This window comes from Balaenoptera acutorostrata, chromosome 8 (genome assembly GCF_949987535.1).
Source record: "Balaenoptera acutorostrata chromosome 8, mBalAcu1.1, whole genome shotgun sequence".
Lineage (NCBI taxonomy): Eukaryota > Metazoa > Chordata > Mammalia > Artiodactyla > Balaenopteridae > Balaenoptera > Balaenoptera acutorostrata.
The window spans coordinates 15,514,203-15,541,483 of record NC_080071.1 but is presented as its reverse complement, the minus strand read 5'-3'; the positions used below and the strand labels follow the sequence as shown (position 1 = coordinate 15,541,483).

General features: G+C 35.7%; 1 protein-coding gene across 4 annotated transcripts in view; it reads right to left on the bottom strand.

Annotated features, from left to right (window-relative positions):
• Nucleotides 1-265: 265 nt before the first annotated feature.
• ARL6IP6 (ADP ribosylation factor like GTPase 6 interacting protein 6) overlaps nt 266-27,281 on the bottom strand; it is a 40,209-nt gene continuing 13,193 nt past the window's right edge. The window contains exons 3-6 of one of the 4 annotated variants that reach the window (XM_057551928.1): nt 25,432-25,564; nt 10,356-10,380; nt 7,343-7,387; nt 266-4,841 (exon numbers count right to left, since the gene is read on the bottom strand). In XM_057551928.1, the coding sequence (XP_057407911.1) occupies nt 4,806-4,841; nt 7,343-7,387; nt 10,356-10,380; nt 25,432-25,564 (239 nt within the window). In that variant the 3' untranslated portion in view covers nt 266-4,805. Of the gene's footprint in view, nt 4,842-7,342; nt 7,388-10,052; nt 10,381-25,431; nt 25,565-27,281 lie in introns of those variants that run through there. The other 3 variants (XM_057551930.1, XM_057551929.1, XM_057551927.1) reach the window with 3 other exon arrangements.

Sequence of the window (27,281 nt, the reverse complement as noted above, 5' to 3'; positions counted from 1 at the left end):
TATATATGCAAAGAAAACAAAAACACTAATTCAAAAAGGTAAATGCACCCTAATGTTCACAGTATCATTATTTACAATTGCCAAGATATGGAAGCAACCCAGGTGTCCATCAATGGATGAATGGATAAAGAAGTGTTTTACATACATATATATATAAATGGAATACTCAGCCACAGAAAGGAATGGATTTGCAACAACATGGATGGATGTGGAGGGTATTATGTTTAGTGAAATAACTCACACGAAGAAAGCCAAAAACTGTATGTTATCATTTATCTGTGGAATCTAAAACATAAATAAATGAATATAACAGGAAGAAAAAGACTCATAGATACAGAGAACAAACTAGTGGTTACCAATGGGGAGAGGGTAGCAGGGAGTGGTAAGATAGGGATAGGAGTAGGGGATTAAGAGGTGCAAATTACTTTGTATAAAATAAGCCACAAGGATATATTGTGCAGCACAGAGAATACAGCCAATATTTCATAACTTTAAATGGAGTATAATCCATAAAAAATTTTGAATCACTATGTTTTATACCTGAAACTAATATTGTAAATCAACTATACATCAATAAAAATTAATTAATTAAAAAAAAATAAAGTTGGGGTCTTTCTGGATGTAGTGTATATTTTTATCCAACAACTGACTTTTGATGCTGTTTCTCCCATTCCTATATTACATAGGTCTAAGAACCAAGAGGCCTCTCACTATTACACCCAATTATACACTCACAAAGTTTTTGCCTTTTGTTCCTCTGACTCTGGACTCTGTTGTTTTTAAAGGTTTTAGTACTTAAGGAAGGAGTTCGAAAGAAATTAGTTTGGAAGAATTGGAAGTTCAGTCACATTATAATTTTAGATTCTTTATGCCACCAGGTAATCACGCAAAAAAAAGAAGGTTGCTAAGTTAGTTGTGGCGTTTTACCCCTATAATACAGTTGTTGCCACACAATATGAGCAGGGAAGAGTATAGAGGGAAAACTGAAGATTCTCAGGGGTGTGTTATACTACCATACATGGTAGCAAAGAACCAACAAGATGTTAGACCCATCAGAAAAAAATTTGGTCACTCTATTAGGGAAGAAACCTAATTTGCCAAGGTAGTAGCCAAAACAAAGATAAAAGAACAGCTGCAAAGGAAGGTCTCATGACCAGTATCTTAAATAAGACAGTAACTTCTATTTTCTTGCTGTCATATACAATATGTACTTTAACAAATTTCTTTTTCCTGTTGTTTGTATTAAAATGATTGTTTAGTGTAATTTGTAGAGTATCAATAAGAGAATGTGGCAAAACTAGAGGAATGAACATAATCTGAAGTCCTGGCGTTGGATGTAGAAAATGATAGCTGCATTGTTTGGCACGAGTTACTTTTGGAAGCTTAAGTAGGAAAGGAATAGTGTGTCTGTGTGGAAACTGAACAGTCAAGAGTGAATTTTAGTGAATATTTATCGTTTTTGGTTGCTTGATATCCATTTACCTATCCCAAAAGAACTGCAGATGCTGCCTTCAATTATAGAAGCTAAAAGGAGTAGGCACACGACCAAGTCTTGGCCAGTTGGGCAATCTCTCCAAAGACTCTGAACCTGGAGCTGATCTTGCAAGGAACAAGAACAAATGACAAGGATTCATTTTATCATCCTGACCAGGCTTTCCCACTAACAAATAGTCCCCTTGCTTCCTCCTCCTTGACCCTCTAATACTTTTTTGATTCCTGCCTACCAGTTCTGAGTCACTGGATATCCTTCCAATAAATTCCTTTTCCTTAAGTTAGATGGTATATGTTGCTTGCAACATAGGGTCCTGATATAATGAAGTAAACAGAAATGGAAAAATGGACAAATATGGAAAAATCTCTTTTAAGATGTTTTACTGGAAGTCTGTCTTTTTTTTAAAAAAAATAATTATCTTGGTGTTTTAGAACCTGAAAAAAAATTTTGTTTATTATTATTTTTGGCTGTGTTGGGTCTTCGATGGTGTGCGCGGGATTTCTCTAGTTGTGGTGAGCGGGGGCTACACTACGTTGTGGTGCGCGGGCTTCTCATTGCAGTGGCTTCTCGTTGCAGAGCACGGGTTCTAGGCACGCAGGCTTCAGTAGTTGTGGCACGCGGGTTCAGTAGTTGTGGCTCGTGGGCTCTAGAGCACATGCTCCGTAGTTGTGGTGCAGGGACTTAGTTGCTCCGCAGCATGTGGGATCTTCCCAGACCAGGGCTCGAACCCGTGTCCCCTGCACTGGCAGGTGGATTCTTAACCACTGCGCCACCAGGGAAGTCCAAGTCTATCTTATCTTTTCAAAGACCCCACTTTTGGTACTGGATATTGTTATGGACTGCATGTTTGTGCCCCCCAAATCCCACCAAATTCATTTGTTGAAACTAACTCCCCACAGAATGGTATTAGGAGGTGGGGCCTTTGGGAGGTAATTAGGTTATGCCTTGTAAAGCCCCCATGGTGGGATTAGAGTCTTTCTGAGAGGAAGAGAGCTAGCCCTCTCTCTCCCCACCCAAGTAGGATACAATGAGAAGACAGCTATCTTCACTAGAACCCAACCATGCTGGCACCCTATTCTTGGACTTCCAGCTCTCAAAACTGTGAGAAAACCAAATTTCAAGAATGGCAGGGTCACCACTGGGCTTCAGGGACTAGAGGAATGTCATCAGTAGCATCAGTGTCAGCCTTATTCTTTCCCACTGAGTTTGGCTAAACCCTGGCTGCCAGCATCTCCTGGGCTTTTATCTTCCCAGCTTAATTTACCTTAATTTCAACTTGAAAAATCCTGGGAAGGGACTGGCCTAATTTAAGTCATGTCTCTATTCCTGTTGCAATCACTGTGGCCAGAAAATATAAGAAACTAGAATTTGCCCAGCTTTGGTTAGGTACTTATCCTCAATCACTCTGCTAATGAAGCAGGACAGTTTATATCTGGATTCTATGTTAGACTGGAGAGAGAAATTTCCTAAGAAAGAGGAGTGCTAGTCCAAAAGAAACAGAGTTCCAGAAGAAGTATCTTACAGATATATATCTATATTATATATAGATATAATGTCTTACAGATATTTACATGTAAAGGGTCTACTATATTTTTCTTAGTCATAAGACACAAAGATCTGGAAGAAGCTATCCAAATTTGATGATGGGGGTGGGGTGGGGACGACCTGGGAGGTGGAGAGAAGAGCCCTTTAGAGCCAAGGTTAGGCGGAAAGGTGGAGGTTGGGCGAGGAAGGCGGGAAGTGAAAATAGGTTCATATGACAACCACTCTGGGAGGAATACTTAAGCCATGGGATTTGTGTATATGTATGTGTGTATATCTTACACCTCCTCCCATATTAATCTAAACACTTCAGATAATTTAAATTAGAGCAGCATTTGGCATTTCCAATAAAAGGTTTTTGAATAGTAAAAAAATGTTAAGACTTTTAGAAACATTATTAAATCATTTACTCAGTAACAACAATCAGCAGATAACAGGAACACACTGCAGATACTCATTTCCCATTTGGCCTGAATAAGCAGTTTTGCTACACAATGCTATCCTAATGCAGGTTTTTCTGTGGCCAGGGAAAACAGTATTTAAAATAGTCCATCTTTCTAAAATTGAAGTGACTATTCTAAACAGGTATTTAGAAAGGAAGTGGGAACAATTAAGGCTTAATTACTATGAAAAAACAAAACAGCACAATTACATAAGAACATTTAAATAGGAAAACAAGGAAACTATACCTTAAAAAATTATACATGTACACACTATATCAAAATACCTTTTCTATTTTGGTAACCAAATTTTGGAGATTAAAAACAAACTAGTTCAAGCATTTATAAACATAAAAACTTCAGGCTTATATTTATTAAAAACAAGATATCAGTTTTGTTGAAGTAATCATATATACACCATGATAAATATTTGGAATTGTGAAAATGGAAATAGTGAATAGCTTTAAATTTCCTGAATATTTTCATGGCTTAAATAATTAAACTTTTTTCAGTTTTTTTTGTTGTTTTTTTAAAAATAAGTTTACTTATTTTAGTTTTAAACTCAGGCCAGTGTGCTTTTCTTAAAAGACAAAATACTTATTAAAAATGGTAGGTATTAAGGTTTGCACGAGCTAAAAAATAACATTTACATTTGCCTAGATGTAACAATTAAAAAACATACAAATTCAAGATATAGTAGGAAAATATGTAAAAAAACACATAAAGAACCATAGCCCATTAAAAAATATAAATGCACCTTCTATATATCGAAAACTAAATATTCTGATTTAAAAGTAGCTTCTGTAAAATGTCAAAGTAGTAGGCATTGTTTGCTTTCCTAATATAATGAATAAATAAGAAATATTTCTATCTCAAACAGTACTATCAGTATTTCTTAGCAAAAATGTAGTATATACATATACATGGAAAGGCAGGCATTGATACAGGATGTTCTGCATCCAAGTTTTCGAGTTTGAGTTCCATTAAAATGTTTTCTACAACTTATAAGGACAATGCACACAAAAGTAAAAAGATGAGGTAAACATCTTACACTTTTAAGCATTACTTGAAACTTAATACTTAGATATTCCCAATGCCTAGGCTCTAGAACGATGCTTAAAAAGTCCTCCATAATGATGATGATATGACACGTATCTGAACCACATAATGAGCAGCAGGTTTCTTGGTCTTCTGAGTAGGCAATGATGTTCTTCCCTGTTATTACAAAGCAATCATGACTAAGTTTTGTCAAGAATATTGCTTCAGTGTGGGTTTACATGAGGCACCAAGCTACAGTAAGAGCAGCTACAATGCCATTCAAAATTGCCATACTATAGCCCATGTGGAAAGAATGTCCAGTCAGTTTCCTAGGGGGAGAAAAAAACAAACGAAAAAAGGAAAATGTAATTTGGTATAACGAAAACACCATCAGTTTTTACCGAATATGCTTACAATCTGGAAACATGTTTCCCAAATATCTTTTATACATTAATATACAAGTTAAAAAAGAGTATTACACATCTTCAGAATTAGTAATAGATCTTAAGCTGTCAAATATAAGTCTTGGTTATCAAATATAATTTTTTCAATTTCATTACTTAGAGCAAATTGCTCCGTTTGATCCCTATAACTTCTTTACTGTGCCTCATAATCACATGTGTGTACCATCACCTAATTCTCAGGTACATATCTTGTTACATTACAAGCATGTTCTTTCATTTAAATTAGCATTGTGTTTCCCCACTCTCTTGTTCTCACTTATAATTTAAAATACATATTATTTCAAGTATTTGTCCTGTTTGTACCATTTTTTTAGATTACATGAAGGAATTCTACTTTTTCTTTGAGCACTAAAAACAGCACTTGTCCATATGTGAGTCATAAATCAGATTATGTCTTTTATAGACATTTCAGTTCTCAACTTAATAGGTTACTTAAGTGGCTTTCAATGAGTTCCTAGGTGTCAGCAAAGACACTGTTTAATGGTTACTATGAGCGTCATCTAGCTCATGTGACATTTGTTCCCTCTATCAAGCAGCAATTTTACTTATTTTACTACATTTTCTTAACACTCCTTGCACTAACTGTATTGCAGTAATACTCTTTGCTTATCCTAATAAGGATGAGACATGCTAAAAAGAATAGAAGGTAGGGTCCAATTGGTGTCAGAGGCAGAAAAGAATCTTCTCACAGGAGCAATCCAAATCAAGGACATATGAGGAGGTATACACCAGCAGTAGTAACAATGGAAAGTCATAAGTAATAAGGGCCCTGGGCTGAGAGGGTTATCATTCCCTTTGTCCTCTTCTTTCCAAAGCACAGATCAAAGCCAGGGAAGTACTTAGATCAAAATTAACATCTGAAGACACCTCATTATAATGATTTCCAGTCCAGTAAGATCAGTGGCAGAAAGTAAAGAAGATACTCTCTTCGAAGAACACCCCCTTTGCATTCACCTGAGACTACAGAAGACCCTGATGTATCCTGATGGCCCCCTGTTCTGGTCCATGGGAGTTATTATTTACTCTCTCCACTCAATCTTACTCAACTGGGACTAGTTTAAGATGCTTCTCATGTGCCATTAAGGGCTAATCTACCTAGCTGTATTACCTACTGTACGGTAAAATAAAGTAGATACACTAAATGCTTTGCTCCTTTAAAAAAAAAGAATTCCTCCAAAAATTGATTAGTGAAAAGAAATCTAATCATAACTATCAGCATTATCATTCACTGTAAAAAAAAAAAATACTACTGACCTGAGAACATTTAAATTCATACTAACAAAGTTAATCATGGAACAGAATTTCAGGAGTTAATTGTTCTCTTCTACTAGTTTGAGACCCTGCACTCCCACAAAAATAGAAAAATCTCTAAAGTACAGTTTACTGAACTTTAGGAAATTATAATAACTACAATGTTGATATAATTGAACTTTACTGAGATATACAAACTCAAATGCTTAGTGACCATCACAAACCAGGCACAACAAGCAATTCTAATGTCAATGAAGAAATACTCCAGAGCAGTGGTTCTTAGTCTTTCTACCACCTCAGACGCACCATACTCCCACTGGGAACGTTGTAGCCATTGTCACACATGTACTGCCAGGCAGGGGACTAAAAATCTTTGACAAATCGCTTGATTTAAAGCTCCTTTTCAAACACCTACCATGATTTTCCTCCCTAGGAAGATACAGAGAACCCCTGGTAAGTTTTCCCTCCTATGACTCTTGTGATCTTTGAAGTCCTGTAAAAAGCTGAAGGTATCTTGATTCCCCTTTGTCAAAGCCTTTCATTTATTTCTTGTAGATGGCACGTTTTGAATTGAAAAATTATGACTAAGTATGGTGCCTATTTTACTCAATCTCTCTTTATGTATATGCATTTTACTTTTTAAAGTATACACAGTAAAGTGCAAATGCCTAACATATATACAGATCAATGAATCTTTATTACGGTATACCCTCATGTACCTACCATCCAGATCAAATACAGAACAGTTCTAGTACCAGAGAAAGCTCCTTTGTTCCTCTTCCCTGTCAATATCCACTTCCCTCCCCCAAACCCTCAGATAACTACCACACTGTCTGCTATCATGATGACTTGTTTCACCTGCTGTTGAAACTCCATTTACATGGCATCATGATGTATTCTTTTGTGTCTGCATTCTTTCTCTCAGTAGTGTTTGTGAAATTCATCCACAGTGCTGTACGTAGCACTGGTGTGTTCTTCTGTATTACAGTTTAGTACTCCATTGTATAAAAATACCAAAATTTATTTATCCATTCTACTACTGGGAATTCAGGTTGTTTCCAATTTGGTGCTCCTATAAAGAGAGCTACTATGAACATGATACTATGTACACGTACCTGTGGTGGGTGGTAAGCATCTGCACTCATTTCTCTTGGGAAGTCCTAGGAATGCAATTGCTGGGTTATAAGGTAGATGTATGGTAAATGTGGCTTTAGTAGAAAGCATCAAACATTTCCCCTAAATAGTTGATTACTTTACACTTCTACCAACAACATATGGGAGTTTCAGTTGCTCCAGTGTCACCAACATTTAGTATTATCAGTCTTTTTTAATTTTAATGGACCTACAGATTTTGTTGTTGTGGTTTTAACAGTTATTTTTCTCATAACTAATGTACTTATTGCCCAATTATTATTTCATATATAAATGTGACCGAGAAAATAAATTCATGATGAAATTCTTTCCAATTCATTCTCTCCTTATACCTAAAACATATTGTACAGATTAATTTCCCTAAAATACCCCTTTGCTCAAAATGCTTTTTTGTCAACTGGATATAAAATACAAGTGAGCAGAGCAAATAACAGAGTTAACAAGGTCAACTTTCCTTGATGTCAATTTTCAAAGATGTGGCAATGGACTAGCAAATGAGATACTGTGGTATAAAGGGAAAAGGACAAAACCAGGAGAAGTGAACTTACACACTTAAGATTTCATGGTTATCAAGTAAAGGACTGGATCAGATAATCTTAAGATCCCTCACAGTTTTAAATTTCTATGACTATTCAAGTAGCAGAGACAGAATAAGTAAAAACACTTGAATGAGATTATGTAGGTTTTTTCCTACCTATTAAAATAGGTTAATTCATCAACATTACCTGTGCTTAAACTGAAACAATGATGTAGGGAGTATAACTATCAATACATAAATATTTTAGTACCAAAGAATCTATCAAAGAGACACACGAATATAATGAAAATTAATATATGACCTCATTTAACATACTAATCCAAAATTTTAAGACCTGACTATTCAGTTGACCATTTAAAAATAGGTAGAAAAATACACAGAGAACTCAATGACAAAACCAGAATGTTTCCCAAAGTAAATGTTAGGATTCCTAAATGTGGATTTTATTATCCTGAGATAAAGGTCTAGTCCACTGCAATACATTTCTGAAATCAAAATGGAAATGGGAGATATTGTTTAATAAAAAATTACTAGAGAAAATATGGCTACAAAGAAAGGCTCATTATAATAGAACTATTTCCATATCCTAAAAGATTAGTTATAAAAAGGTACCATTTTGTTTTGGTTCTAAAGAACTCCCTTCTAATAATAAAGAACCCTACAAAAAAGGTACTCATGTGGTTCCTGTTAGTGGTTAAGAGTTTGAGCTCTGTAGCTAAACAGAGATGCTTTGAGGGCCAAGCTTTGCCACTTACAAGGGGTATGAAGCCAGAAGAATTGTTTGACCTCTGAGCCTCAATTTCCCAAAATGGAAATAAAAATAAAATCTACCCTTATAAAGTTGTTATGAGAATCAGGTGTCTGGCACATACCAAATGATCAATAAATGTTAGCCACTATCTAGTACAGAAAAGAAAGCTTAGCTACAGAAGAGATTTTTAAAAATTCTTTTCATCTTCTACTTCAACTCTTTCTTCCTTCTAAGTAAAACACCTAAATTTAGACCCATCCCCAATCCAAAACAGAGAAACAAACAATAACATACAAGCAGACTCAGGAGGTGGAGGGAAGAACAAGACTGAAGAATTATAGGTTTGTGTGCATTTCTGCTTGGTATTACCCTCTTCCTATGGTTCATAATCACTCCTCCCTTTATAATTCACTAGAAAACTCAGACTTCCACTATTTATATCTAGATTTTGTAATCTGGAAATGTACTTTCTAGCAATATATTTATATTGATATTTAACAGAAACTTGTAAAGTGAATACATCATCATATACCTTAATTATTTTCATTTATTCAGGAATGGAATACATTTCAAATTTAAGACTCAAATTAATTCAATGATTCTGGCAATTTAAGTGACTATGCTCTTACTTTTGAACCACAAATAAAAGCACTGAATAAGCCACTGTCAAAAGTTTCAAATAAATTACCTTTGTTTATTTAAGAGAGAGACCAAACAGATTAGCAGCTCTTTTTTCATTTCATGTTCTTTATTGGTTTTACTCTAACCTTGGTTTGGTTGACTCCAAACTGAATCTCTGTACTACATACTAGACTCCACTTTCTTGAAATCTTCATTCCTTACCACATTAATTCCTGTATTTCCTTTCACTCACATATATTCCCACATTTCAGACATGTTTTTATGACAGAACTCTTGCAATTGAATACAGCAGCATCACTGCCAACTGATTTTGCTCTAAGCAGAAAGCTCTCTGCTTGCCAGAATAAGAAATTATATTAAGGTCCTACATTAAGAACCAGCTGGCTATTTGTTTCTGTGTCTGACTGGCTCAGTAGGAGACAGGATGAACTAGCTGGTACTAATCTATTCCTTCTTCACACATCTGAGCTGCCTTTTATTTCTCATTCTGTACCTAGCCAAGAAATCTCTAATTCCTGAAGAATTTTAAGCTGTGTGAGCCTGGTTGGAGTAACTATCAGTTCTTTATCTGGAGTCAAAAGTTCTTAACCCAAACCCAAAATCTGAAAGAAAATACTAAACCTCACCATATTTCAGTCTCTTACCAAGCATTTTTTATGTTGCTTTCAGAAACACAAAATGATACAACAAATTACTTACAGAAATTGATGGGGAACTGTGTGTATTCCAAATAACTTTACCAGTGTTATTTAAGAAATAAGGGTTAGAATTTAAAAGAGAAAGCTTTCTTCATTGAGGAAATGCTATGTCTCTCATTAAGAAAAAACCAACATATATTACATTCACCCTTTATACTCTAAAGTTCTTTATTTTACAATTTTCTTAACTTTCTTTCCATTATTTTACTTCACCAAAATTTACAGTATGAATTCTCTGTATCAGGCATTATATATGGGAGACAGAGAAGTAAGCAAGAATCAATGTTGTCCTCAAAGATGTGTCTAGTGACATAGTGCGCTAAGTAAAGTTCTGCAGACAGCATTACCTGGAAGACAAAGGAGCCATTCGATCTGTAGAAGGGGAGAGATTTTAAAGAAGAGTCAATACCTGAGCTAAAACTGAGTATGACGAATTTAGAGTTCTAAACAAATACAATATGCGCAGAAGCAACACACAATGGAGAATGCAGGAAATGGTTAATAGTTTGGTATGGTGAGAGTGAAAGACTTGGAAAGCTAACTTTCCTTCCACAGGGTGTTTAAACATGGCTCTATTATTTACAGGACTACTTTAGCCTACCTGGAAATCTAATTCCCTATCTTTAAAATAAGGTTAATAATTCCTCTCTTAAGTGTTCCTGTGAAGACTAAATGAGATACTATTAACAAGCACTTGTTGCAGTGCCTCCCATTTACTGAGCACACGATCATAAACACAATAAATGTCAACCATTATTTTTTATCCTTGACTGGCTGGAGTTACTGGGGGAGAAGGAAGAACTGAAGGTGATGCCAGTTTTCTCATTTGAGTTACTGGCTGGATGAAACACCGTTCACCATGATAGGGAACCCAAGAGAAGACACAGGTCGGTGGGAAGTGGGACATGATGAAGTCAATTTCAGATGTGCTAAACTGCAAATACCTGTGGGACACTGAAGTAAAAACTCCCGGTAAGCAACAGGAAATACAAATGAAAACCAAAAGGAAGATTCTCAGGACAGAGGCTCAAGATAGGCTAGACAGACTCAGAAATCTTTGGACAGACTTCTGCTACTCAAAGTAGTAGCTTATGAAAAGGGATTCCACAAGTGAGAAATAGTGATCAGAAAGCTGGACAGAAAACAAAACAAAACAGGAGGGAGTGATGCCAGAGAAATTAAGAAAGAAAAGCATTTTGAAAAGGAATGATAAACCGTTTCAAATAATGGATTGAAAATGAATGTTAAATTTTGTAATTAAGAGTTCTGCAGTCAATTCAAGGAGAAAAATTGTAGTGTAGGAGTGAACGCACGACACACGTGGTAGCAACTACAGTCACTGTGAAACAGGGACTATCTCTTCTCTAGTCTTATAAGATATTTAGCTATGAAGAGATCTGGGCATGAGGATTTTTTTCTCTAACACAGGAGAAACTTGAATGTTTAAAAAATATCCTAACAAGAATATTGGATATAAAAGGAAAGGCTGAAGATATATGAAAAAGGGAGGTGCAGTGGGAAGGGGGGTCGGTGGATCTACAACAAAGGAAGTAAAATTGGGAGAAGAACACTTTATTCTGAGATAAGAGGAATGGGTGGTATGATGAAAGTGGATGTAAATTTAAGTTCGTAATCATGAAAGGGGGAGGGAAGAAGCAGGAAGTTCTCTCATGATGACCTTTCATGAAACTGGAAGTGAAGTCCACTGAAAACTAAAATGCAAAGTGAAGATTTGGAATAGTTACAGAAAAAAATGGGAAAGGGATGTAAGACGGACGGATGGATGATGGATAGTGCTAGCTAGTAAGATTCTAGTTCAGACTACAAAGGTTGTGAACTCTAGTTATTCAGATCTTACTTTGGATGATTCAACTCTGCCTTTTGATCCTTTTTATATGGAACACCATAGCCCTTGGCCTACTTTAGAATGGATTTGAGGTCTTCTGCTGTTTCAACATTTCGCTAGTTCCAGACTCTCTCCTACCTGACCTTTCTTTGACCTCTATAACTTTGCAATTTTACAGGGCAGGCACTTCATCGTTCCTTCTCTGTACAAGGCCTGGTAAAAGGAAGCTAGTTTTACTTACAGTTCCTAGTCTATTTCTTAACCCTGAAAAATTCTTCCCATACTTGGCAAGGAAGTAACTTGTAGACTCGCAATCTAATAGAAGTGAGTAAAATACAATGGGTTTTTTATAACTGTCTCATTTATTTTGTTATAATTTTAAACATCCTCAAATTGTAAGCTTTCCTGTTTGTTCAAACAGCCTTTAGCCGACCTTTCATCACTACTTTATCATCATCATTTATTCATTAAAACTCAGATATTCAGGAAAAGTTATTATGTTTACCATTTAGGTGTGCAGTAATTATTATAAATTAGTATAAATTAGTGTAAAATGAGATTTTTAGAAATGTGTGTTACATCCTAACAACTATAAAACTAACCTGAACAAACAAGCCCACTCCCTCTTACATTGAATATATATAAACATATATATACTTTTTGACCAAAAATTAGAAATTTTTTATAAGCAATATCTAATTTCAGAGTCGTCTCCTAAAGGAGGTCTTGGCAAACTAAGATACACCTATCCTGCCACCTATTTCTTTTTATTGGAACATAGTCTCACTCATTCCTTTATGTATTGTCTTTGGGTGCTTTGGTGCTACAATGGCAGAGCTGAAGAGTTGTAACAGGGACCACATGGCCCACAAAGCCAAAAATACCACTTGGACCCTTACAGAAAAAGTTTGCCAACTTTTGTCCTAAAACCTTCCTCTTCAAAGTGTATTCCAGGCTTCCCTGGTGGCGCAGTGGTTGGGAGTCCGCCTGCCAATGCAGGGGACACGCGTTGGAGCCCTGGTCCAGGAGGATCCCACATGCCGCGGAGCAGCTGGGTCCGTGCACCACAACGACTGAGCCTGCGCTCTGGAGCCCGCAAGCCATAACTACTGAGCCCGCGTGCCACAACTACTGAAGCCTGCACGCCTGGAGCCTGTGCTCCGCAACGGGAGGAGCCACTGCGGTGAGAGGCCCGCGCACCGCAACGAGGAGTAGCCCCCGCTTGCCGCAACAAAGACCATGCGCAGCAGCAAAGACCCAACACAGCCATAAATAAATAAATAAATTAAAAAAAAAAAAAGTGTATTCCAGAGATCAGCAATATATTGGCATTGCCTGGGACTTTCTTAGAAATTCAGAATCTCAGACCGCACGCCAGACATGCTGATTCAGAATCTCTCTTCAGCTAGACCTTCTGGTGATTCTAAGATCCTCAAAGTGAATACTACCACTATCTGGAAATATATAAATTAGCAAAGAGATTTCCCAGGAGATCATCACTTGAAAAATCTATCCCAATTGCTTTCCACATGAAAATTTCAAAAGCTACTATAGTTTTAAACCAAAAAAATATATGTTGAACAAACACTTAAAAAACTTGTTTGTTTCATTGTATCATCATGTTCCCATACAGATTTTTTTTTTTAATTAATTAATTAATTTATTTTTGGCTGTGTTGGGTCTTCGTCTCTGTGCGAGGGCTTTCTCTAGCTGTGGCAAGCGGGGGCCACTCTTCATCGCGGTGCGCGGGCCTCTCACTATCGCGGCCTCTCTTGTTGCGGAGCACAGGCTCCAGACGCGCAGGCTCAGTAGTTGTGGCTCACGGGCCCAATTGCTCCGCGGCATGTGGGATCTTCCCAGACCAGGGCTCAAACCCGTGTCCCCTGCATTAGCAGGCAGACTCTCAACCACTGCACCACCAGGGAAGCCCTCCCATACAGATTTTGACTTCTTTAAAATGTTACATGACAGATAACTCAAATAAGAAATCAGGTAAGAGACTATGCAGGAATTAAAAAAAAAATAAAAAATTCTCCCATTTGTCCCTCTCTTCTTTTTGTATATATTTACCTTGCTAGGACAGTGGCTACACATTGGATGTATTGTATAAGTGTGTATGCATATATACATTTGTATTTCTTTCTTTTTTTATACATTTGTATTTCAAAGTAACCTGTCAGGATAAAATACAGCAAAATATTTTTTAGAATGAAGTGCCAGAGAATAAAACTAAAACTATCATGTTAGCTAGTTTACCAGATTTTAAGGTATAGTTATATTTAGGTGGAGTGATGTATTTCAAATGCAAACACCACACAAACCATATACACACATATGTGTGTGTATATATATACACACACACAGTCATAAGGTTTTAGTAATCAAGACTACAAATATAGAATTATTTTTAAAATATGTGCTATATGATTATACTATTATAAAAACAGAAATATTTGCATGTGTATAGATTTTTTAAAAATCTGAGGTATAATCCCCAGTCTGTTAACATTAGTTAGTTCAGAGTTATTTAAAATAAGATTTTGCAGCCTTTAACTTTCTGAGTTATATAATTCTGTGATGCATGTATTAATTCTGTAATCATTAAAAAAAAAACCAGTAAGGGGAAATTTTAAATCAGTCACTGTCCTAGCAAATAAATTTCTCAATTATTATTTGAAATAGAAAATGCTATTAAAATATAAAGTCGTTAGAAAAATGACTACTGGCTTCAAGGTTTCATGATAAATCTGAGGTAAAGATTATCTGGAGAAACATATACTTAAAAGATGTAAAAAGTGAGGAAAAAAGTATAAATGTATACACTTAATGTTGAGCTATAATGTATCATTCTTAATACCTAGAAGCTGATGTTGAACATTTTGAGCATTTACTCGATTGCCTCATTAGCCCTGTAATTAGGCTAATGATGTGCATTATGAATAAGTATCAGTTATAAAGTAGCCAGCATTTTAATGGAGCAAGTTGATTTATCAATCTACACAATATGCTATAATGGAATTCAAAATTTCAGCTTTAAGGATTATCTCATTTTTATTTTGTTTTCCCCATATACTCCCTTATTATCCTTTTAATGTCCATGGGATCTGTAGTGATGTCCCCTCTTTAATTTCTTTTTTTTTTTTTAATTTTTATTAGAGTATAGTTGCTTTACAATATAAAGTGTGTTAGTTTCTAATGTACAGCAAAGCAAAGTGAATCAGCAATACGTATGCATATATCCCTTCTCTTTTGATTTCCTTCCCATTTAGGTCACCATGGAGCACTGAGTAGAGCTCCCTGTTCTATATAGTAGGTTCTCATTAGTTATCTATCTTATACATGGTATCAATAGTGTATATATGTCAATCCCAATCTCCCAATTCATCCTACCCCCCACTTTCCCCCTTGGTATCCATACATTTGTTCTCTACATCTGTGTCTCTATTTCTGCTTTGTAAATAAGATTGTCTATACCAGTTTTTTCAGATTCCACATATATGCGTTAATATATGATATTTGTTTTTCTCTTTCTGACTTACTTCACTCTGTATGACAGTCTCTAGGTCCATCCATGTCTCTACAAATGACCCAATTTCATTCCTTTTTATGGCTGAGTAATATTCCATTGTATATATGTACCATATCTTCTTTTTCCATTCGTCTGCTGATGGACATTTAGGTTGTTTCCATGTCCTGGCTATTATAAATAGTGCTGCAATTAAGAATGGGGTGCATGTGTCTTTTTGAATTCTGTTTTTTTCTGGGTATATCCCAGTAGTGGGATTGCTGGGTCATATGGCAGTTCTATTTTTAGTTTTTAAAGGAACCTCCATACTGTTCTCCATAGTGACTGTATCAATTTACATTCCCACCAACAATGCATGAAGGGTTTCCTCATTTTTAAAAGACTTTTTCCTTAGCACTAAGTTTCCTAGCTATACTGCCACTTCTCTGGTCCTACTTCTGCTTCTCAAGCATAAGGTTAGTCTTTATGATCTCTTTAATCCCTTCTGGATCTCAATTCTGCAATAATTATGCCTCCATATATACACTAAAGTCCTTTATCTAGAATTTTACCAACTAGAAATTTTAATTGAATCACAACCCTACGCTTTGCTGGTGTGATATTAATAACATAATAACTACAGGCTCTGAAAGATCCTAACAATGAACAAAGTTCTTTAACATGGAATTAAAATGTATACATTTGAGATATCTCTCATTGTACTACAATTCCCTGAAAATCAGTCAGAGAGAAATAAATGTATATCTGGTTGGATGAAACTGCATACTAACCTACAGTCTACTTTACTTATATGCAGCAGTCTACTTGGTTGCAAACTGAATTATGTCAGACATGTTAACTTTATTCATCAGTGTATCAAGGTAGCAAAATGCCTTAGAATATCTATCTGTCCTGGACACTACCTTGGTTAGACAAAGTCCTTATTCATTAGAAAGTGAGGCCAAACAGTACAAAAAGTACAAGAAAAATGGGGTTCCCAAGCCTTTAGATTTCATGAGTCCGTTTAAAAATGATTTTTTTTTTTAAGGAAGTAACTGACACCATGTTTTGTTGTCAAACTTGTTTTGCCAGGAACAGGTTTGAAAACCACTACAATCTACTATCAGCATAATTTCATACAAGAAAGAGCATCTTATCAAAAGAATAAAAAGGGGAAAAACCAAAAGGATAAAAATCTCAAGATAAATAACAATTACTCAAGAAAAGATAATTGGCAACCAGTGGTAGGCCATAGTCAGATATCCAGCTTGAAAAATCTCAATTAAGGAAAGGAAAGAAAAGCTCTGGGACTATATCTGCTTTATCATCTGATGCATCTGTTGCTTTAACTAGTAAAGTTATACTTATTGCCTATGAGGGTAGACGTCATTGTTTTTAACCCATTTTGGAGAGAGGAAATTAAGGCTCAGAGACACCAACTGACTTTCTCAAAAGCTCTTCTGGCAGTATATGGTGTAGCCTGCATTTGGAAGTCACCTCCTGACTTATAAGCCCTTTTTAATATACCAGGCTGACTCGTAATATATAAAGATTGTTGAACATACAGAAAGGGTTCCAAGTTCAACACTGCCACGTGCTATCTCTTATGTCTTTCTTATCAGTGCTATTCTGTACATATGGATACCCGTGTCTTTTCAGCAGCCCAGACATAACACATTGTAAATTAGCATAAGCAAAAGCCATACCAAACAGGTGCAAACACTTACTAGCTATATTACTTTATGAAAGTAACAAAGAAACCAAGAATATTTAATATGAGTTCTTATAAGATTTTGTTACATCTATTTAAGTCTCCATTCAGAACTTTAATAGAATATATTTTATAAGACACGCATATATTTTAACCCTTCACTTCGATAAGCCACAGTGCGGTGCCATCAGTACATTCATTAATAGTGACAGCATTACAACTGATGGCTCCAAACAGTCCCTAGATAATGAAACTTCACGATACTCAAATATCAAGGCCAAGTTCTTGATCTATCTCTTTTGTCAGTAGTTTTTCTCTCCTACTGCAATTAGCCATGTGACATCTGTTTCATCAGTCCATGGCAATAAAGAATCTGATTTGACAAAGAGGCAGCCCTCCGAAGTCTGTATGAAAGAGTCACAGCATCAATTTATTGTGCTCAATGTTAAATCTAGTGTGCTTAGAAAAGAAACGTCTAATTTAAATACTAAATCACCCACTTTTCCTGACCTTCAAGACTTATATTACTGCCCAAGAACCCATAACCCCTTTTCTGATTTTACTATTCTGTTTTGTACTATATTTTAACCCCCAAGAATTAAAGCCCCTAATGTCAAGAAGAGCAAGAAGTCAGAGAAGACCCTTTAATAACATAGAAAAATAAACGTAATGTTGAGTAGAAAAAGAGTATTATTATAATACAGCAATGCCAATCCTAAATCCTGAATCTGCTTCCCTCCTACAACAACAGTAACAACAAACACATTCATATACAAATGTAATGGAGATTTAAATATTTCAGCATCTGATTACATCCAGAACTTTACAAAGAAAATGACACATGAAACAGTATCAGATCACATGTGTTAATTTTTATTCTGTAAAATAGTTACCAAAAACAGTTTACCAAAAAGCAATTCAAATGAAAATCAACTGTTCCCTTTTCTTTCTTACTTCAAATTTACTTTGCAAATACCAAATACCACTGTAAGAAAATACAATTTAAAAAAAAAAGCTGGGGCTTCCCTGGTGGCGCAGTAGTTGAGAATCTGCCTGCCAATGCAGGGGACACGGGTTCGAGCCCTGGTCTGGGAGGATCCCACATGCCTCGGAGCAACTAGGCCCGTGAGCCACAATTACTGAGCCTGCGCGTCTGGAGCCTGTGCTCTGCAACAAGAGAGGCCGCGATAGTGAGAGGCCCGCGCACCACGATGAAGAGTGGCCTCTGCTTGCCACAACTAGAGAAAGCCCTCGCACAGAAACGAAGACCCAACACAGCCAAAAATAAATAAATAAATAAATAAATAAATAAATAAATAACTGTCAATTCAATAAAAAAAAAAAAGCTGCATAAAAATAAATTTAAACTGAAGTAAAAGCATGTGTTTATTGACATTGAGTGTCCTGATATTTACCAAATACCATTAGTGGTTGGAAGAAGAAACATAAAGGTGAATAACTCAGAGTGATCTAGACAAAAAGACCAAGAGCATCAGCAGTAGATACCCCTGGTTTGTATATTTACTATGAAACACTGTAGATTGCCATTCAAATTCTATAAATTATATTTTAAGCAGGCTTTAGTGAAGACACTACTCTCTACCTTAGCACATCCCTAGAAATCATGACATAATAATAACCAATAATTATAAAGGTTCCCTGCATTTTGACCATAAGTCCCACATCAAATAAGTCATAAATACAAGCAATAATACATTTAAAAGCAAATACCAAACTTCAAACTTCTCTACCAATATAAAAATGAATTTATGCTCTTAGTTCTATAAAACGAACATTCAACTATGCCTTCCAATCTGCCTCATTTTAGGAAATACACAGATGTGACCATCTCAGAGGCACTCAAAGGACAAATACTAACTCTGATTTTGAGTCTAATTATAACAAAAATACAGTATTTTGCTTATTTCTGATAATTCAAAATGGCTACTTCAGGGATAATTTTGAGGGTTTAGGTCTCTTTTAAAAGCTATCTAAGAAAACTTAAAATGATGTCTACTTTTTCTTTTAACAAGTATTCCTATATCCTTAATAACTTGAAATACAAGCATTGGTTTTTCCTCCTTGGAAATGAGTCTCTGTGGGTTATTACCAGCACAAAATAATAGTCCTATCCCTACAATGAAGTAACACCCTTAACTTACTTAAGAATACTGGCCCTTAAAAAAATTGGTCCTTGAACTCTGACTCTACATAAAAGTACTATAAGATAGACAAACTTAATGACTTATTTAACTATTTTTCGTATCACTTTTTAATGAATATTTTGACTCAGTTACAAAACTAATGAGCTGTCTACATTGTGCTTTTTGATACACCCATCATATATATTATCATTTCCCCACTAAATTTATTTTTAGACTATAAAGTAACATTTTTACCCTAGCCAGGACCTATTAGAATCACTGAGTTATTTATTAGCAAGCTGATAACTCTAAACCTGCAGCCACATCACTGCACCACTAGATGGGGCTTGTGCACAGGTAGTGTGAAATGCGAGAGCAGTCATTCTGAAGTGGAGAACTCTGGTCACAGAGAAAACAGTAAAGGAGAGAACAAAGAGTGAGATTTTAAGAACAGATTTTAATTGCATTTGGCAATATCGCATAGGCAAAATTGTCATAGAGCAAAGGCCCACAGCAAGTGCCTTTAACTGTCAATAAAATGATGCTGTTTCAATTAGTGAAATTCCTCCTGTTGATTCTTTTCGTAATAAAAAGGAGGTGGGCAAACAAAAACAATAAAAATAGAGTTAGGTGCTAGCTATGCCACATGCAAATTATTTGGCTTTGTGCAAGGTACACATTCCTTGGGATTCCTTGAGTCCTTGGGACTCAGTTTCTTCATCTGTTAATAAAAATGATAACCCCTAAGGATGACTTAACAGAGACTCAGTTCTCCCATAATCTTTAATAGGAATGTCTAAGACATCCCTAGAAATCCTAGAGTATTCATTAAAAAGGTGTACTTGTTAGGAAAAACGCAACTTTGGGGTACATCTCCTATCCATACCTATCTTCCTCCCCAACCAGGAGGACTTAAATAAAAGTTCTGGTGATGGGCTTCCCTGGTGGCACAGTGGTTAAGAATCCGCCTGCCAATGCAGGGGACACGTGTTCGAGCCCTGGTCTGGGACGATCCCACGTGCCTCGGAGTAACTAAGCCCGTGTGCCACAACTACTGAGCCTGTGCTCTAGAGCCCGCGAGCCATAGCTACTGAAGCCTGCGCGCCTAGAGCCTGTGCTCTGCAACAAAAGAAGCCATCGCAATGAGAAGCCTGCACACCACAACGAAGAGTAGCCCCCCCTGTTCACTGCAACTGGAGAAAGCCTGCACGCAGCAACGAAGACACAACACAGCCAAAAATAAATAAATAAAATAAATTTATTAAAAACTATATATATATATATATATATTAAAAAAAAAAAGTTCTGGTGCTGCCATCAGCCCAGCCTGGAAAGAACCCAAAGATTCTTTCAAGCTCTGGGTTCTCTCTGAATGCAGTATCTTTACATGGGTAGGTCACATATTTATATGCATTAACTCCTGGAAACTATAATTAAAGCAGATCACCATAATGTGAAATATTGATTACATATACACTGCTAAATTTGCCTGCTTGGAAATCACTAACAACACCCAATGAGTAAACAGGGAAAACTAATGAGAAGTGAACTAAAGATGTTGATTAAATAGTGTAGGAGAACAGGATAATGAATTATAAAGTAGCAAGAAGTGGGCAATGCCTATATAGATACTGCAAGGAATCTAAAGTTACTGCCTCTGCCTCTTGTTATTAACACTTTAACAGATTTTCAGAAACAACTAAGAAAATAACTTAAAAGTACAATTGACCCAAATTTTCTTTTCCACAAAGTAACTGCATCCTAACAGAGAAGTTTGCATATTCGACATTGCAGTATACCTTCTAACCCAGAAAAGTTTGCAAAGTGAGCATGACATCCATCTTTCTTAAAATATGCCTTTGAAGCCCATTAAGTACCTGAATGAAAATACACCTTGCAAACTTCTTTAACCATCTTGTTATTTCCTAAAGGTCTGTGCCTATGTAAAAGTGAAAGTTTCTAAGCTATATCTGTTATGGACTATGTTTGTGTCCATCTCCTTACCACCAAATTCATGTCAAAACCTATTCCCCAATGTGATGGTATTAGAATGTGGGGCCTTTGGAAGGTAATTAGGATTAGATGAAGTCATGAGAGTGAAGCCCTCATGAATGGGATTTGGGATGAGTGCTCTTGTAAGAGTCACAAGAGAGCTTGCTTCCTCTCTCTGCTCTCTGCCTTGTGAGGATACAAGGAGGAGGCCATGTGCAACCCAGAAGATGGACCTCACCAGAAACTGACCATGGTGGCAGCCTGATCTTAGAATTCCAGTCTCCAGAACTGTGAGAAATAAATTTCTGTTGTTTATAAGCCACCCAGTTTATGGTACTTTGTTACAGCAGCCTGAACTAAGATAATGTCTAACAAATATGAAACAGTAAATAGAAAAATTTTTTTAATGAGTACAAAGGTTTTATTTCTCTTCTTTTTTTAAAATTAATTAATTAATTTAATTTATTTATTTTTGGCTGCGTTGCGTCTTCGTTGCTGCGCGCGGGCTTTCTCTAGTTGTGGCGAGCGGCGGCTACTCTTCGTTGCGGTGTGCGGGCTTCTCGTTGCGGTGGCTTCTCTTGTTGCGGAGCACGGGCTCTAGGCACGCGGGCTCTAGAGCGCAGGCTCAGTAGTTGTGCTGCACGGGCTTCGTTGCTCCGCGGCATGTGGGAACTTCCCAGACCAGGGCTCAAACCCGTGTCCACTGCATTGGCAGGCGGATTCTTAACCACTGTGCCACCAGGGAAGCCCCAAAGGTTTTCCTTCTTAACTCCCCTACTGAATTATTGATCCAAATTGTGATTTCATGAAATGTCTCATCTAATATTTACTACATATCAATAAAGATTATTATTTTCTTCCCTTGAGGAGTTTATGTTCCCAGGGAAGTACAACTAATTGATAGCCATAGTAAACATGGTCTTCTTAAATTTTTTTCCCACTTCTACTAATTAGTTTAAAAAAATGCCCCTGTATTTTAGTCTGCAAAGGAGAGCAAATGACTTTTTTTAAACAAACCAGTTAGACCTGATTATTTTATTCTCTTCATGCCTGATATTCATGGAGTTAGAAACAGGGAATATTTTAAATAATAATCCTAATCTTAAAAAGAAAAAGTAAAGAGAAAAGTCTCTTCATTTTATGTCTCAATTATCTTGCCTTTAGTTTCTAATTAGTTAAGCAGACCCCTGTTAATAAATTATCTTAGAACCTAGCCATCATTTGTATTAGATTTCCCTTAAAAGATAGATATATATAATGATTGGTCTTTAAAATATATTTAAAACATTGAAAATTCCAAAGAAATATTCCAATAGAAAGAGAATAGAAATATTCCAATAGAATAGAAAATGTTCCAACAAAATGTTAAATAAAAAATGGATTACAAACATGTATATTGTGATCCCAGTTTTAATTTTTAAAAATATGCTAAGAATGGAAAGATATACATTAAAATGTTGTGTCACTTTCTCTAATTATGGGTTTTTCCATTGTTTTTCTTTTTGTTTTTTGAATTTTCAACAAAGAACTTATATTACTTTTATATAATCAAAGAAAATATTTATATTAACATCACTTTATTTTAGATAACAAAAGAATACATAACCTATTATAAAGATATTTTTATAAAAGTATGATATTGCAAAATAATAAAATATATCAACCTGATTTCTAAGAAAATAAAGTCTGAAGATTTCAACTTTCTCAAAAGGTAGAGAAATTGTTTCCCTGTACAAGCACTCACTCTACTGGTGACAGAGAGAATGTACTTATATTCTGCCATTTCTGAAGTTAATTGCATTATTTTCTACAAACACTAGAAGGCAGGGTTTTCACTATAAAACAATTGTACCAATTATCACTATTATATGCCTTTCTGGGTCTGTGGTTTCTGCTAATATGTGATCAACTATCACTGTATTTATTATATGTCTTTTTTAGACTGTACTTCTATTAAGCATATGATCATTTTAAATTACAGTCTGACTCCCATGAGATATTTAATAGCTGATTTATCATATATAAAATTAACTTATCTCTACTTACATACTGAAAGGAATTCAAATATATATGTACACACAATGTACATATTTCAAAACTGCATTTTTTGGATTGTATTAACAAATATGTAAGTCTCTGATCTGACACCATCTCATATTAAATTTGAATGACTAATAAAGACGTTGAAAACTGAGGCCCATCTGGTTCTAGTCTAATAAAAAACGCAAAGATAATTTTTTTTTTTCAAAGATAATTTTTAAGAAATTTGTTAAATACCCTCAGAATTCCAGATCCTTAAGAGAACAGAAATGCTTTTCTATAACTCCAAAAGCTTCTAACATATGAGTCTTAGGAATTCTGGTAGTAGTGGAAGAGAAGCTGAGAGGGAAAATGACATTCCAGGAAGAGAGAACAGCAAGAGTAAAGCCATGGCATCTCAAAAGTTCATAGCTTATTTGGGGGATGTCAGAATAATCTGATATGTCGCTACAGGAGAGGGTACATTGGAGAAATAGCTGAAGATAAAGTTGGAAAAGTAGAGTAAGGTCACTTGGGGAAGGACTGTTAGGCTATACTTGGGAGTCAGACTTTATTTTGAAGGCAATGGGAAAGCTGCTGAAGACTTTTAAACCAGGGAGAGCTGTGACTAAGATCTGTTTTTAGAAAGGTTATAATATACAGGACAAATGAGAAGAGTGAAAGCTTGTAGTAGGGGACTTCAAGGAGTGAAGTACCCTAGCCAAGATCTTAAATAGAGCAAAAACACTGTGGGTGCTAAGACAAAGTATTCCAATAACACCTCAAAAGGCAAGAATGACTAGACTTGGCGAAGGGCTATAAATACAGTGAAAAAGGGTTTCAAGCCTTGATAAGTGAGTGGATACTTATGTCTTTAAGACAAATTGAAGCTTTAACAATTCTAAGTGCCAGGTGCTTTCTGAACCCAGGTTGCAAAATCTACTCAATACCTGGAAATGTACGACTAGAATTCAGGGGAGAAGTGAGACATAAATAAGTAAAAGAAAAAAAAATAAAATTAAGGTTTTTTGTGACTTATGAAAGTAGTCTCATTATGTCATCTATATTAGACTCATACCCCCTATTAAAGTAACTAATTGATGTCAATGAGCAGCAATAGAATATAAATTTGAACTGAGAGCAAAATTAACTTAGCAAAATTAACTTTCCAACTGAATGGTACCCATGTAAACTATGGGATGGTATTGCACCGTTAGGTATAATTTAGTCAATTTAGATTATTAATTAATCATTATCCACTCAAAATACACATAAAAAAGGTATTGGCAAGTATGTGATTTATGTTACATTTACAGATAGGGATTTATTAAGATGTTTAAAATACACTTATGCATTTCATTTGAAGTGATTACACTTATTTACAGAGTCCCTCAAATAGATTTTATCTCCACGAGTTGTCCATGGGGTGGGCTGGAACTGGTAGTAACAACAACAGTAACAACTATAATACTCTTGATAACATACATATCATTAACAGAATTTATTTTCTACTCTTCATTCTCTCCCCCCACTCCTTCCACCCTTAGTTTGTAGAATAAACTAGAGGCCTTAGATGCTTTTATTTGGCAATTTATAAAACCTGAGTCTTCCCAATATAAATAAACTAGATTAGAATGCTGATTACTGAATTTTATGAAACTCTTTGAAACAGAAAATATAGACCAAAGAAATTTAATTAAATTTAATTTAATGCGTTAATGAAACGCATCTAATCTGGTCTAGACATGTAAACTGGGTGCCATAAATGCTTGCTAATTATTACACAAAGTTTAAATCTGAGGAAAATTTCAATCCAATTATTAAGCTGTTATAAGTCTGACTATCTATGCATGAATCTTATAAAACTTTCATACTGCTAACATTAATTAGGCCTTCATATACTGTTTTAAATGAAATTCCATCCCAAAAGGACAAATAGCCATCAAAGTTTCTTACTTATTAGATTATTCCTTGAATTAATTTTTTTAGACCACCACTGAATTATCTACATACAGAGTTTAAAATATTCTTCTCCACTTATCTAAAGGCTGAGCCAAGCTGAAAACTTTGAGTCATTTGTATTTTATAGATTAAAGACTGGGGCCTCAACATATTATCTCACAAGCAAGCAGCCTCTTGCTTCTATTTTAGTAGGTTTCAGCAGAATGGGTTGGGGAAAAAAAAAAGAAGAAACAGGAATACTTACTTAAACCTGGCAGGTGAAAGAGGAGTAGGAGGAAACATTCCTGGTTCAAAAGAATCAAAATAAGTCACTGTCCAAGAAAAGCTGCAGCAGGAAAATCCGGCAGTTAGGGATATTATAAGTAGAGTCCAGAATCCTTAATGGGACAAGAAAGGGGAAAACTTGAATTATTAACACCAAAGCAATTTAAATTAACCCAGTAGATCATGTTCAGAAGATCACACGTATTTCTGATCTTCTAAATTATATGTAAGTGATAGAATCCGGCAGTTAGGGATATTATAAGTAGAGTCCAGAATCCTTAATGGGACAAGAAAGGGGAAAACTTGAATTATTAACACCAAAGCAATTTAAATTAACCCAGTAGATCATGTTCAGAAGATCACATGTATTTCTGATCTTCTAAATTATATGTAAGTGATAAAAGAGATATGAGCTTAATAGAAGCTCTCCCATGTGGAAGTGTAAAATATTAAAGCACAACTAGAAGTCATATCATTGAATATTTTAATTCAATTATAATTTACTATGTGGAAAAGAGTACAAATTCAACTTAAAAATGTAACTTTTAGCTTCAGTTTTATAAAATTCAACTGTGGAAAAAATGGCAAAACACTTCACTGTTAAAATGTCTTGACTTTTTTCATTTAACTTTGTGATCATAGCTTGCTGCCTTTTATTATTTAGTACTAAGCAATCCCTTTCCATACCATGCACTTTTGACATATGAATCAATTTTAGAGTGTCTACTCTTTACAGCTTTCCTATAAACATTACAAACCAATTCTGATTATTTAACCTTGCTCAGTATATGAACAAAAGCTAATGTCCAATTTATAAATGAGTTGGGAACCTAGATTTTATTTTCAGTCACACTGGAGCTGCATTTTGTAAGGGATATCAAGTCAAAAGCACAGTACTACAGGAGCTGCGAGAGAAAAGGGTTGGAATAATGTGGGGAATAAACAAAGTGACAATAGAGGGAACAATTTAATTTGAAGGATTTTAGATACACACTCAAACTGCCTCCTTAAGACAGTTTACTAAGCCACTACTACTGATAAGTGTGTGTCCCAGGCCTCAGTAGTACACAGAGGAAGGAAGGTTGAGAAGACTACAGTAGAGAATGGCTTATGAATTACCAGATTTCCTGGCTGCACAAAATGCACAACCAAAGATAGCTTTATTTTAGGAAGAAGCAGGAAAGAAATATGTGCAATGGACCGTCTAAACCATTTGAAGCTCAGTAACAGACTGAGCTGCTAAAAGATAAACTCAGAGGAATGAAGTATTAAAAAACAAAACCAAACAAAAAACTATAGCAAAGTATTTCTGAAAGATGAACCTAATTTTTTCTCCTGATAGTCCCCCTTCCCTTACCCCCTTTTAAAAAGATAATGGACTTTGTGTTCACTGCCCCAGAAGAAGGATGTGGCAAAGAAAGGAGAAGCAGCCCAGTACCTCTTTGGTTTTTATGTTGCAAAATAATTAAGGGAACTAGTAGGATAGATAGAAGCAGGAGGAGGGTAGATAAAGAGAAAACGTCCTAAATAGATAGCAAGGATAATCAATTGACTGGGGTGTAGAAAAAACGTTTGTGTAGAACAGAGAGAGAAAGTGAGGGTTTTATGTACAGGTGAGAAAGATTCCCCCATTTTGAAGAGTGTTGTGTGTGTGTTTGCACTTGTGTGTGTATATGGGGAGTCCGTAGTGCTGCTGGGGCTTCCTGGTGGAGCCATCAAGCCACACAACACCAGAGAGGAATTGGAGCTGTGTACAGTATCCTGGCAGATGGACCCAGAGCCAAGCTTGCACATGCCTCTAAGATGGGGCATAGAAACAGCAGATGGTCA